Here is a 13,602-nt window from a genome sequence, read left to right on the forward strand (position 1 = left end):
TATATCCCACCCTCAGCTCATGGCTGTCAATGGAATTCCTCCGTTTTTGGAGCTTATCCATTAATAGAATTGCTTCTTGGCACAGGAAGGAAAGGAGATCCCAGAAGCATATGAGAATATTGTTTCAGGTTCCAAGTCTTAACAATGGTGCCACACGTTCTGTCCAGCTGTCTTATTTGGGCCTTCCCCAAAACAGACTCTAAAACAAGACTTTGGATGCAGATAGTTTATTTGAAAAGTGATCTCAGGAAGCACAAGTGAGAAAATAACATGGGATAGGGAAAAAAAGAGCCACAAAGAGTTAGTTAATGTAAGGGCCACTGCTATGGACAATGAGGGCTCAATGTCAGTTTGGACAATGCAAAAAACTAGGTAGAACTGTGCCATCAAGGAATGGGGAAACTTCAGTGTTTATTTCCCAGCTCCCTATCTCATTAGTTGGAGGTTACTCCTGGGAGTGTGGAATTCTTGACACTTCCAGGTAGCCCTGCCTGTGGGCTGGGCAAACCCCAGTAGCTTCAAAGAAAGTCCACTGGCAGAAAGTAGAAAAAAATATGGGTGCATGAGAGGGGAAGTCTCAACAGGTGAATTCAAAGGCAGAATTCAACAGAATCTGCTTCACTACCTCACATCCACTGAACTTGCCTTGTTCTTGCCCCCATCACGATACCTCTTTTGCCCCTGACACCCTTCTGGGTGCCTGTTTATCACATTGCTAATTCCTGAAAGCAGTGCTTAGCCTGTGGCTCAGCCAATTTGCCCTGATGGCCTCTCTGTCACTGGGTCCTGACATGGGTCAAACTATCTTCTCTGACTGCACCGGCTCACCAATTTCATGAGCACAGTGTCATGTGTAACCACATAAAATCATAAGAGGGTCAACATGAAGCCAATTATACCAATTTTATTGGATATTCTTCAGTCAGCATCAGTGATAAAAACTCTATTTGTTAAATCTCCCATCTAAAGTCATGCATTTTCTCTCTTCCACATTCTGGATACTGGAACACTCTTCTTAAGGCCAACATTTCATTTTGTTCATTTTATAAGCTGTCACATCATGATTACTCTAGTTCTTTTTTGAGCCATGGGCCACTTTGGCAGTTTTATGACGTCTCTGGAAGTCTACTTATAACAACATTTTTAAATACATGAAATAAAATATGAGGAATTTCAAAGGAGACCAGTTACATTGAAATACTGTTCTATCCCAAAGTCTGTATACCCCAGGTTAAGAACTCCTGAATTTTTCATCCTCTGATGAGCATTCATTCAGAAAGATTTCATAAGTATTTGATAATTTTAAATAAGAAGCATGACTTACATAGGAACTGCAAAATATTTCCTATTTAACCCAACATAAACCTACCTAACAGTTTGCTCATATTATTAATTCTCTGCAGGTGAATATAGTAGCGCAGTAGAAGGATCCATGTAATATCCACTTTGGTCTGAGTCGTTTTTTTAGCATCTGTATTCTCACACATGTCATCATTTTGGTATGAAAATGTACAACCAGTCTGGAAGGCAACTTGGTAGTCATCTGAAAGTTTAAAAAAAGTTGGTGATACAAATGTTAAACTTTCCTCGAAAAATGGACCTAAATGAACAAAAAAAGCTCAACCCATAAAGGAAAAGACTGACACCTGGAGCTATAATCTATTTTAAAAATGGTATCAAAAAAGACACAAAACACAAAGTTAAATGACAAACCACATTCTGAGAGAAGATATTTCAATTTTGCCCTAATCTGTATAAAGACGTCCCAAAAATCAATAAGAAAAGTCAAACAAACCAATAGAAAAGTGGGCAAAGAATTTCAATAGGTAACTCATAGAAATGGAAACCCAAAAGGCCAAAACTTTTCATGTCAATTAAAAAATCAGGGAAATAAGTATTAAAATAAGATACCATTTTACATCTATTTGGAACTGACAGACACTAAAATCTGAAAATAATAAAGGCTGGTAATAATGTGAAGGAATTCTCATACATCGTTTGGGAGGGTAACTTTTTGGGAAAGCAATTTGGCAGGATCTAATAAAATGAAAAATGCGGATACTCATTGGTACTCACATAACCAGGAGTTCTGCATAAAGCTGTTCAAGACAGCCTTTGCATTACAAACAAATGGAAACTTCATTAAGAAAAATGGAACCTTGGAAAAATAAGCAGGGATCTCAAATGTATGAATTAGATTTATAGGGATTAAGGATAGTGTAAGATTTTCTTTTTTCACTCAACATTGTGCTTTTAAAAGTCATCCAAGCTGATGCATAGAGCTGTAATTCATTGATTTTTCATCACCGTATTATATTCCATTATATGAATTTATCACAATATATTTTTCCATTCTACTGTTGGTGGACATATAGGTTGTTTCTAGTTTTTTGTTTTGTTTTTATTTTTTGTTATTACAAACAATGTTATTATAAATATTTGAATACACACTGTCTGATGCATATGTACACAGATTACCTGGAAGTAGAATTCCTAGGTTGTTTTATTCTCAGGAGTCTGACCAATCATGCCTTTTTATCCTCCATACAAATTTTGGAATCAATTTGTCAATTTCTACAAAATAAAACCTGCTGAAATTGTTACTGAAACGACATGAAATCTATAGATCATTTCAAGAAGACCTAGCATCTTGCTAATTTTGCTTTTTTAACTTTTGCTAGATTAATCCCTAGATACTTTACACAGTTTTATAGTTACTGTACATGATATTTTTTAAATGTATTATTTGTTAAAGATGTATAGAAATAAAATCTTATATCCAACAATCTTGCTAAATGTTCTTATTGTCTACAGTTTTGGGGAATCGGGTGCTGAGATAATCTGTAGTTAATGACAGCTTATTTTCTTCTTTCCAATCCCTTATACTCCTTATTTCTTATTTCTTTTCCTTATATTATTGTGTAGGGTAGGAATTCTAGAACAATTTTGAGAAGAAATGTTGAAAGCAATCTTATTCTTGCTTTTAAAGGGGATGGTTTTAGCATTTCAATATTGAGTATAAGTACAGTAGGGTTTTTCCGCTACTTATAACTTTTCATGTTTAGGAAATCCCTTTTAATTTCTAGTTTAAAATCATGAATGGTTGTCAAATTTTATTAAATTTTTCTGCACCCCTTTGAGATGATTATTATTTTTATCTTTTAATCTGTTAATGTAGTGATTTAGCTTAATAGAACTTCTAATGTTGAATTATATTTACACTCCTGGAAATAACGCAATTTAACCTGATGTATCTTTCAATATGCTGTTTATTTTGTTCAAAGTCATACATCTACATGATCAAAAATAAAACTCCCTCTCACTAGAGGCAAACATTTTAGCCATTTCTACTTTATGTTTTCTAGTGGTTAGTTATAGCTCTTAAAATAATTTCCTTATAGCATTTTCCCTGAATTATCAGTTTTAGAAAATCTATCTAATGACTTTCTTTTGTGACCGAGAATTAGCTCACACAACCTCATCTTTTCACTTCAAAATTTTTATACTTGTATCATCATTTTTAGTTCACCTATTTATTTCTATATAACTATATAAATGAGATTTTAAATACCCTTTTCTCTAGTTCCATCAAATACAGACAATATCTCTTGATGTCTTACTTGTAATCTAACAGTATTTCACTTCCTTCACTTGTTAGATTTGCTTAGCTGCACCTTTAATTTTATATTTTCAAAGACATTAACATTCATATTCTTTTCTTAGAACACACACTTCTTTGAAAATCAATAAACAATGCTTGTCATTATTATTGTAAAAGGATTATTCACTGCAATATGACTACATAGTTTTCATATAAGGCACACTTATTCATTGTTGGTGGGAATGTAGAATGGTGCAACACTCTGGAAGACAGTGTGGAGGTTCCTCAGGAAGCTAGGTATAGATTTGCCACATGACCCAGCTATTCCATTGCTAGGTATACATTCAAAGGAACTGAAAGTTAAGACACAAACAGACATTTGTAAACCTATGTTTATTGCGGCATTATTCACAATTGTCAAGAGACGGAAACAGCCCAAACGTCCATCAACAGATGAGTGGATAAACAAACTGTGGTATATATACATGATAGAATATTATGCAGCTGTAAGACAGAACAAAGACATGGAACATATAATAACATGGATGAACCTTGAGGACATTATGTTGAGTAAATTTAGCCAGAAACAGAAGGACAAATACTGTATGGTCTCACTAATTTGAACTAACATTAATGAGCAAACTTTGAGAGTTAAAAGCTGATAACACAGCCTACCAGGAGATTGAAAGAGGGTAGAGATTGGCATTTGATGCTGAAGGACTAAAGAATGTTCAGCAGGATTGATTGTATACATCCAGAAATAGATAGCATAATATTGTGTGGTGGTAGCACAATATTGTAAGTACACAGAACAAAGATATCTGTGAATAAAGCTGAAAGAGGTGGGAAAAGGGAATATATGACACCAGAGGTAAAGATAGATGATGAAGACTGGGACTGTATAACTTGGCAAAAACTGAAGTGGCCAATGACTGTTACTAAATGTACAAATACAAAAATGTTTTTACATGTGGGAGAACAAATGAATGTCAACCGTGCAGAGTGTTGAAAAAGGGATGGTATTTGGGAAAAAACATACTCAAAGCACACTGGAGTCCATGGTCAACAGTAACATTGTAACACGCTTCCATTAAGGTAACAAAAGCAATATAACAAAGCTAAATGTGTATGAGAGGGGGATATGGGGGAGGGATATGGGATTCTTGGTAGTGGTGTTGTTTTCTGTCCTTACTATTATATTGTATTGTATGACATTTTATTTTATTTTTTTATTATTCGCTGAAAAAAACCTCTTTCATAGTAATCAATATGTTCAAGTGCTGACTATAGTGATAAAATATACGATGACACGTGAACAACTGACTGTACACTGTGGATAATTGTATGGTATGTGAATACATCTCCATAAAATTGTAGGAAAAAATATAAATGGGGTAAAAGTGCTGGAGAAAACATGGAGAGAGGGATGTATCTAGATACTGTTGATGAGGAGGCAGAATGGTGTAGTCTTTCTGGAGGTCAGTGTGGTGGTTCCACAAGAAGCTAAGTATGTGAGGCCATAAGGTCCTGCAACCTCATTATGGGGTATGTACTTGGAAGATCTGAGAGCAGAGACGTGAATGGCCATTTGCACACTGGTGTTTATGGAGGCAGTATTCATAATTTGCAATGGGTGGAGGTGGCCTAAGGGTACATCAACTGAGGAGCAGAATGGTGAACTGTGGTGTACGCATACAATGGAATATTGAGCAACTATGAGAAGGAGTGAAGCTGTGAGACAGGCAACGAGGTGAATGGACCCTGAAGACAGCATTTTGAGTGAAGTACGCCAGAAACAAAGGCAAACACTATAATGTGTCACCAATGTGGGCTAACTATAATGTGTAAACTCTGGATTGAATCTTAGAGTACAGCCTAACAGGGCAATGATTATTGTAATTGTCCCTAGATTGTAAGATCTTACAGCAGTCAAAATCTATTCCTGAATTGTAATGGCTATCTCCCAACTCTGAGATGCTGATCCTTTTGTGTATAACCTGGTTGGGTATCTGTGTGACAAGTGAAACTCAGAGCTACAGCTCAGCAGATATGAATGTCAGTATTAATGCATACAGCAACTGTTAAAAAAAGAGAAAAAAGCTGAAAAAGAGCCCAGACCTCAATTAGAGAGATGAATGAAGCAGACCCTGGTTAGGATTAGGGCAAATAGGGCGAAAGGGTAAAGGTTGAAATTGACTGCATGTTAAAACTTCAACTACCATGTGACACCAAGAGAAGAAATGTTTATTTGGTGCAGGATCTACACTTTCTAAACAATATAACTTCTACACTCAGTTTGTTCAAACACCACAATTACATGGAACTTTGAATAGGAAGTGAGATATGGTAGTTTTGTATAGGTTAGAGCGAAATAGCAACTCATCCCTGAGGAGCTGGGGGAAAATGCAGAAGTGTTGGACTTCCTCACCTGGGTTGTTGCTGATGTTCTCACAAACATTGAGGACTGACGGCTTGGTATGCTGAGCCCTCTCTCTAGGGGCTTGCCCTTATGAAGCTCGTTACTGCAAAGGAGAGGCTAAACCTGCTTATAATTGTGCCTATGAGTCTCCCCGAGTGCCTCTTTGTTGCTCAGATGTGGCCCTCTCTCTCTAGCTAAGCTACGTCAGCAGGTGATCTCACTGCCCTCCCCCTCTACGTGGTGGAAATCTCCCTGGCAACACATGATATGACTCCCGGGGATGAGTCTGAACCCGGCATCATGGGACTGAGAACATCTTCTTGACCAAAAGGGGGATGTGAAATGAAATGAAATAAAGCTTCAGTGGCTGAGAGATTTCAAATGGAGTCAAGAGGTCACTCTGGTGGACATTTCTTACATACTATATAAATAACCCTATTTAGGTTTTAATGTACTGGAATAGCTAGAAGTAAATACTTGAAACTATCAAACTACAACCAAGTGGCCTTGACTCTTGAAGACGAGTGTATAGCAATGTAGCCTACAAGGGGTGACAATGTGATTGTGAAAACCTTGTGGCTCGCACTTCCTTTATCCAGTGTATGGATGGATGAGTGGAAAAATTGGGACAAGGACTAAATGAAAAATAGGGTGGGATGGGGGGGATGATTTGGGTGTTCTTTTTCACTTTTATTTTTTATTCTGATTCTGATGCCTTCTGGTGTAAGGAAAATGTTCAAAAATAGATTGGGGTGATAAATGTACAATTATATGACGGTACTGTGAACAGTTGATTGTACACCATTGATGACTGTATGGTATGTGAATATATCTCAATAAAACTGAATTAAAAAAATAGATTGGGGTGATGAAAGCATAACTATGTGATGGAACTGTGAACAGTTGTAAACTGTGGATGACTGTGTGGTATGTGACTGTATCTCAATAAAACTGAATTTAATTTAAAAGAATCAGATGTCACAACCTTGTGACCTGCAAAAATAAAGTTCTTAGCATAAAAACCAAATGGATTATTTTTACTCAAACAAATTTCTTAAAATCCTGTCATATTCTAATTTGCTTCAAATTTGGATCAATTTCTTAAAGAGTATTTTTCCTTAGAATTTCTAAATGCTTTTTCCTTAAGAGAAGTATTTGCTTTCTTCACCATATTCCTAATATCTTCTAGTTTTCTCCTCATTCTTTCTACTGCCTAAACTCCATTTATGCTTCTTGAAGACAATCTTGAAATCACAAACTTGCCTCTCTAATTTGTATTCATATATTTCAGGGCTACTGCATTTTTGCCAACCTTAAAGTGTTTCTTTCACTTTTTTCCCCCATCTGACACCTATTTCTTTCTTTGTCTACAACCTGTTTTCTGGCAAACATTTTCTCTCTCTCTCTCTCTCTCTCTCTCTCTCTCTCTCTCTCTCTCTCTCTCTCTCTCTCACACACACACACACACACACACACACACACAAATCTGCAAAGTAAATTATTTGAGTCCTTACAAGGCACTTGTCTCTGACTAATTCTTTAGCTAAATATATGTTTTTGATTGAAACTCATTTTCCCTTAAAATTCTGAAGGTCTTGCTCTACTGCCTTGCAGCATCCATTGTTGCTAGTGAGAAGCTGTATGGTAGTCAGATTCCCCTCCCTTTGTGGTTGACTGGCATTTGTCCCCCATTGGGGAGGTTTTTTATGAACTCCTCATTATCCATGGTGATTTAAAATTTTGCCTTTGTGTCTAGGTCCCTTTTCATTCACACTGCTTGGAACAAGGTAGGTCTTTTCAACTTAAAGATCCGTCTCTCCCTTCATCCCTGCGAAATATTCTTGAATTTATTTTTCTGATGATTGCCTCCTGCCCATTTATCTCCTTTATCTAAATCTTGAATATCTATTAATTGAATCTTAAACCTTCTTTGTTGAGCCTCTCTCTCTTTCCCAGTGTGTGTGTGGGTATCTGTGTGTGTGTTTTAGTGCTGCTGCAAAGACAGAAAAATAAACAATAGAGCAGAAGAGAGAGCCAAAAACAGATCCATATATATATAGGGAAACTTGACTTATTACAGAAGTGACTTAGCAGTGCTGGAAAGAAGGGTGATCTTTCCAATAAATGTTTCTGGCTTAATTGCGTATCCACATAAAAAAATTAATACTGACTTCAGCTTCACACTATACACTAGAATAGATGCCAGGTAAACTGCAGATCTAACTGTGAAAGTTAGAAGAAATAAAATTGGTAACATAGAAGAATATCTTTGTGATTTTTGCATAGAAAAAGATTTCTAAAACCAAACACAAAAGGCACAAACCAGAAAATAAAATATTTATAAATTGCACTTTAAAATTAAGAATTTCAGATAATCAAAAGATACCATAATAGAGTGAAAAGCGAGTCCGCAGAATGCAAAAAGATATTTGCAATACATGCAATCTACAAAGAGGTGATATCCAGAATACGTAAAGATCTCCTACATATCTCAAGAAAAATATGGACAACTCCAAAGTAAAATGGACATGATCCTTGAACAAGCAGCCCCCCCAAAAGACTATGCAAAACCCAATAAACTATATATAAAAGTTCTCTGCTTCATAAGCAATCAATGAAAATGTTAAATTAAAACCACTTTGAAGAACTTGACAGTACCTTCTAAAATTGAAAACATATTCATCAATTCCACTTCTTGGTATATACATAAAAATGTCTGTATCTGTGCACAAAAATGGCACATACAGGTATAGTCATAACAGCACCATTCATGATAACCCCAAACTAGAAATAACCCAAATGTTTATCAAAGGTAGAAGGGACAATAAATTGTGCTATTATACCCACCAAAAGGATGACTCACATAAAAATAGTGTTGAACAAAAGAAGCTAGGCAAAAAAATAAAGAACTGTGTTATTTATTTATACAAAGTCCAAAAGCTGGCAAAACTAATCTATTCAGTTGGAAATTAGGGGGAAGGTTTGTAGGGACTGGAAGGGGGCATGGACTCTGGGGTTCTGGTCACATTTTACTTTCTGACCCAGTGATGTTTATAAGAATGTTTCATTTGTGATAATTAATCAAGCTGTATCCTCATGATTTGTGTTCTTTTCTGTATTTATATCATACTACAATAAAGAATTTATTTTTAAGAAGTTTTGTTGTGATTTCCAATTTGAAGATGTCGGTATAATAATCCTTTTCTTCTCCTGGAAATCATCTCAGAACAACACATAATTCAAGTAACAAAAACACAAATTCTATTTCAAATGAATCAAAGAACTAAAGCCCCAAACACAAATGGAATGGTGCCCAAAGCATCAAGTTGTCCTCAAATAGAGGGTACAAAGAAGGAGGGAGAGAGATGAGACTGAGATGTAAAACTCACAAAGAGTTAGCAAAATACACTCTGTACATAGAGGACTGGTGATTTGATGGGCTGAGCTCTCTGCCATGGGACGTGCCCTTGGGAAGACTGTTGCTGCAAAGGAGAGGCTGGGTCTGCCTATAATTGTGCCTAAGAGCCTCCTCCTGAATGCCTTTGTTGCTCAGATGTGGCCCTCTTTCTCTAGCTAAGCCAGCTTGGCAGGTGAAATCACTGCCCTCCCCACTACATGGGATCTGACACCCAGGGGTGTAAATCTCCCTGGTAACGCAGGATATGACTCCTGGGGATGAATCTGAACCCAGCATCGTGGGATGGAGAACATCTTCTTGACCAAAAGGAGGATATGAAATGAAATGAAATAAGCTTTGGTAGCAGAGAGATTCCAAAAGGAGCCGAGAGGTCACTCTGGTGGGCACTCTTATGCACAATATAGATAACCCTTTTTAGGTTCTAATGAATTGGAATAGCTAGCAGTAAATACCTGAAACTATCAAACTACAACCCAGAACCCTTGAATCTCAAAGACGATTGTATGAAAGTATAGCTTATGAGGGATGACAATGTGATTGGGAAAGCCATATGGACCACACTCCGCTTTGTCTAGTGTATGGATGGATGAGAAGAAAAATAGGGGCAAAAAAAAAAAAAAAAAAAGGCACCCAGTGTTCTTTTTTACTTTAATTGTTCTTTTTAATTTTAATTTTTATTCTTATTATTTTTGTGTGTGTGGTAATGAAAATATTCAAAAATTAATTTTGGTGATGAATGCACAACTATATAAATGGTACTGTGAACAACTGAATGTACACTTTGTATGACTGCATGGTATGTGAATATATCGCAATAAAATTGAATTTTAAAAAAAGTACACTCTATATCTTCTTGACCAAACGGGGGATGCAAAGTGAGACGAAATAGTTTCAGTGGCTGAGAGATTTCAAATGGAGTCGAGAGGTCACTCTGGTGGACATTCTGATGCACTATATAGATAACACCTCTTAGGCTTTAATGTATTGGAATAGCTAGAAGTAAATATCTGAAACTACCAAACTCCAACCCAGCAGTCTGGACTCCTGAAGACAATTATATAATAATGTAGATTACAAGGGGTGACAGTGTGATTGTGAAGACCTTGTAGATCACACCCCCTTTATCTAGTGTATGGATGAGTAGAAAAATGGGGATAAAAACTAAAGGACAAATGGGGTGGGATGGGAGATGATTTGGGTGTTCTTTTTTCACTTTTACTTTTTATTCTTGTTCTGGTTCTTTCTGATGTAAGGATAATGTTCAGAGATAGATTGTGGTGATGAACGCATAACTATGTCATCATACTGTGGACAGTGGATTGTATACCATGGATGATTGTATGGTGTGTGAATGTATTTCAATAAAACTGAATTTAATAAAAAAAAAAGTACACTCTATATGGTGAGATGCATATTTTTGAATAGTATAATGGGGCCACTTAAGTTAAAGCATCATTTTGAGACCAATTGTTGATAGTTTAAAGAAAAAGGAATAGAAGACGTTAAATGTATATGTGATGAGCTCTTTAAAAGCCAAAAACTTACTGTTACGGCTTTTCAAACTAAAAAATGAAAAAGCCATGAAAGCTTCATGTAGAGTAAGTTATCAAATTGCAGTGGCTGGAGAAACACACACAAAAGCCTAGAGATTAATAAAGTCTTGTACAGTTGACAGTGCTGAATGCACATCCTGAGATCTAAGACCAAATCTCCTACTTGCAATAATCTCCACTGGATGAAAAGTCAGTAAACAGAATCACAGAACTTTCCAACAACAAAATAGCTTGTTGAACCTAAAGACTTGGCTGCAAATATAAGCAATAAGTTAATATCTCATCTGAAGAATTGTACTTTTGCCTTACAAATGGACAAATCTACAGCTATGGACGGACTTGCGCTTCTGCTTATATTTGTCTAATAATATTAGCACCAACAATTCTTAGAAGATTATCTCTTATGTGAATGATTGCCAATAACATAAGTGATGCTGAAATACTCAAAGTTTTAAATAATTTTTTTGGATTTCATGGTTTATTCTGGAACAACTGTGCTGACATTTGCACTGATGGTGTGAAAACAATGATGATAAAATTACTGGTGACTTACTATGAATCTAGAAAGGCAGTGGCACCAAACTATGCTACCAGTCCTTGAAGTCTTCACTGCCATGAACTCAGAGTAAAATAAATACATGAATGGATTAAAATACCAGTTGAACTTAAGAATATACAGTAAAAACAGTATTTTAAGGTAATACAGCATGAAAAGTCCAACGATACAGTTTCAGATTGTACTTTGGAACCAACCTTTAAGAAACTACCACTTACCCAGTTTAGGTTTTATATCAAAGAAGAATACCCACAATTATTTGAATAAGCTTTAAAAATGCTCCTCCATTTCCAACTACATATCTGTATGAGGCAGGATTATCTTGGCACATTTCAACCAGAGGAATATATTGCAACAGATTAATTGCAGAAGTAGATATGAGAGTCCAACTATCTTTCATTAAGCTAGACATTAAAGAGATTTTTTAAATATTAAGAGATGTTATTCTCAGTAAATCTTTTTTGCTTTGGAAAATATAATTATTTTTCTTAATAATGTGCTATTTAAGTCAACAGTAATGACATTATTATTTTTAATTAAGTAAACATAATTTTAAAATTATCAGTTTTAATTTCCAACAACTTTATTTCTTCTATGGTAATAGACCTATCTAGATTTTTAAATCTATTCTGTAGTAAATTTGGGTAAATCATATTTGTCAAGAAACATAAATTTTATAGAAGTCTTCAAATTTATTTACTTGGAATTGAACAAAAAAAGCCTCTCTTTTAATTTGTCAATATCAGTTATTACTTTCCTCTTATTTTCACTTGTGTTTTATTCTCTGTAATTAATTTTTCTAAAAATATTTGATTAATAGTTTATTGAATTTTTCCCGAAGAATAACTTTTAGATTTTACTGGTTTTGCTTTCTAATTTATGATTTATATAGTTTTAAAGTATACAAAATAAAAATGTCATGAATACATCTCATATGAATAAATTTAAATGGATTAAAGTTGCCTATTACAGGAACAAAACAGTCATGTTTTATAATACAGTCCAACTCCATACCCTATGTAAAAGACATATTTAAAACAAATGATTTAGAAAGTTTGAAAATAAAAGGAAGGGCAAATGTGCACTAGGCCAATGCAAACCAAAAGAAAGCAAGATTTGTGATCTTAGTAACAGACAAGAGAGAATTCTGGGCAGAAGGAACTGAATGAAACAAAAATGGGATGTTTAAAATGTTAAAGGGTACAATTCACAATAGAGACATAGTAGTTATGAACATATATACCCCAGGTGACATCACATCAACAATAAGAAAACAAAAACTGCAGCTGTACGGGGGAAACAGAAATATATTAGACGTAGGTGATCATTATCACCTTGTCCGGGGTTTGTCAAACTATAGCCTGCAGGTCAAATCAGGCCCACTCTATGTTTATACCTGACCAATGAGCTAGGAATGGTTTTCATAGTTTTAAATGGTTGAAAAAAATCAAAAGAAGAATAGTATTTGGTGACGTGAAAATTACATGAAATTCATTCAGTTACATATTGTCTATGGCTGTTTTCACACCACAAGAGCAAAGCTGAGTAGCTGCAACAGAGACTATATGCCCCACAAAGCCTAAAATATTTAGTATCTGGCACTTTAGAGAAAAAGTTTGCCAACCCCTGACCTTGTTCATGAAAGATGATGTGGAAAAAATATCTCAGGTTAATAAAGTAATACAGAGACACTGATAGCCTCCAAAAATACAAGCGACAACCAGAAGAAATATAATGAAAAAAATTGACAATAACAGTAAAAAGATTAAAATATCTAGAAATAAACCTAACAAGAAAAGTATGAGATATATTTCAATAAATTATTAAAACACTTCCAGGGAAAAAGAGGAGGACTTGAACCAAAAAATATAAAGGCATATAATGATCTTGGCTGAAATAACTCAATATCATAAAAATATAAGTTCCTTTTAATGTCTAAATTTAATGCAATTCCAATAAAAATACAAAAGAGGTTTTTAACTAGACAAGCTGATTCCAAAGTTCAAACAACAACAAGCAATTCTGAAACAAAAGGATGGGTGGGGACTTACCCTA

At 35.2% G+C, this 13,602-nt stretch overlaps 1 protein-coding gene across 8 annotated transcripts in view; it reads right to left on the reverse strand.

Moving 5' to 3' along the window:
- CFAP54 (cilia and flagella associated protein 54) overlaps positions 1 to 13,602 on the reverse strand; it is a 429,497-nt gene that overhangs the window by 83,218 nt on the left and 332,677 nt on the right. For all 8 annotated transcript variants that reach the window (XM_037846937.1, XM_037846939.1, XM_037846934.1 and 5 more), the window contains one exon: positions 1,370 to 1,543. In XM_037846937.1, the coding sequence (XP_037702865.1) occupies positions 1,370 to 1,543 (174 nt within the window). The remainder of the gene's footprint in view (positions 1 to 1,369; positions 1,544 to 13,602) is intronic.

The sequence above is a fragment of the Choloepus didactylus genome, chromosome 8 (genome assembly GCF_015220235.1).
Source record: "Choloepus didactylus isolate mChoDid1 chromosome 8, mChoDid1.pri, whole genome shotgun sequence".
Lineage (NCBI taxonomy): Eukaryota > Metazoa > Chordata > Mammalia > Pilosa > Megalonychidae > Choloepus > Choloepus didactylus.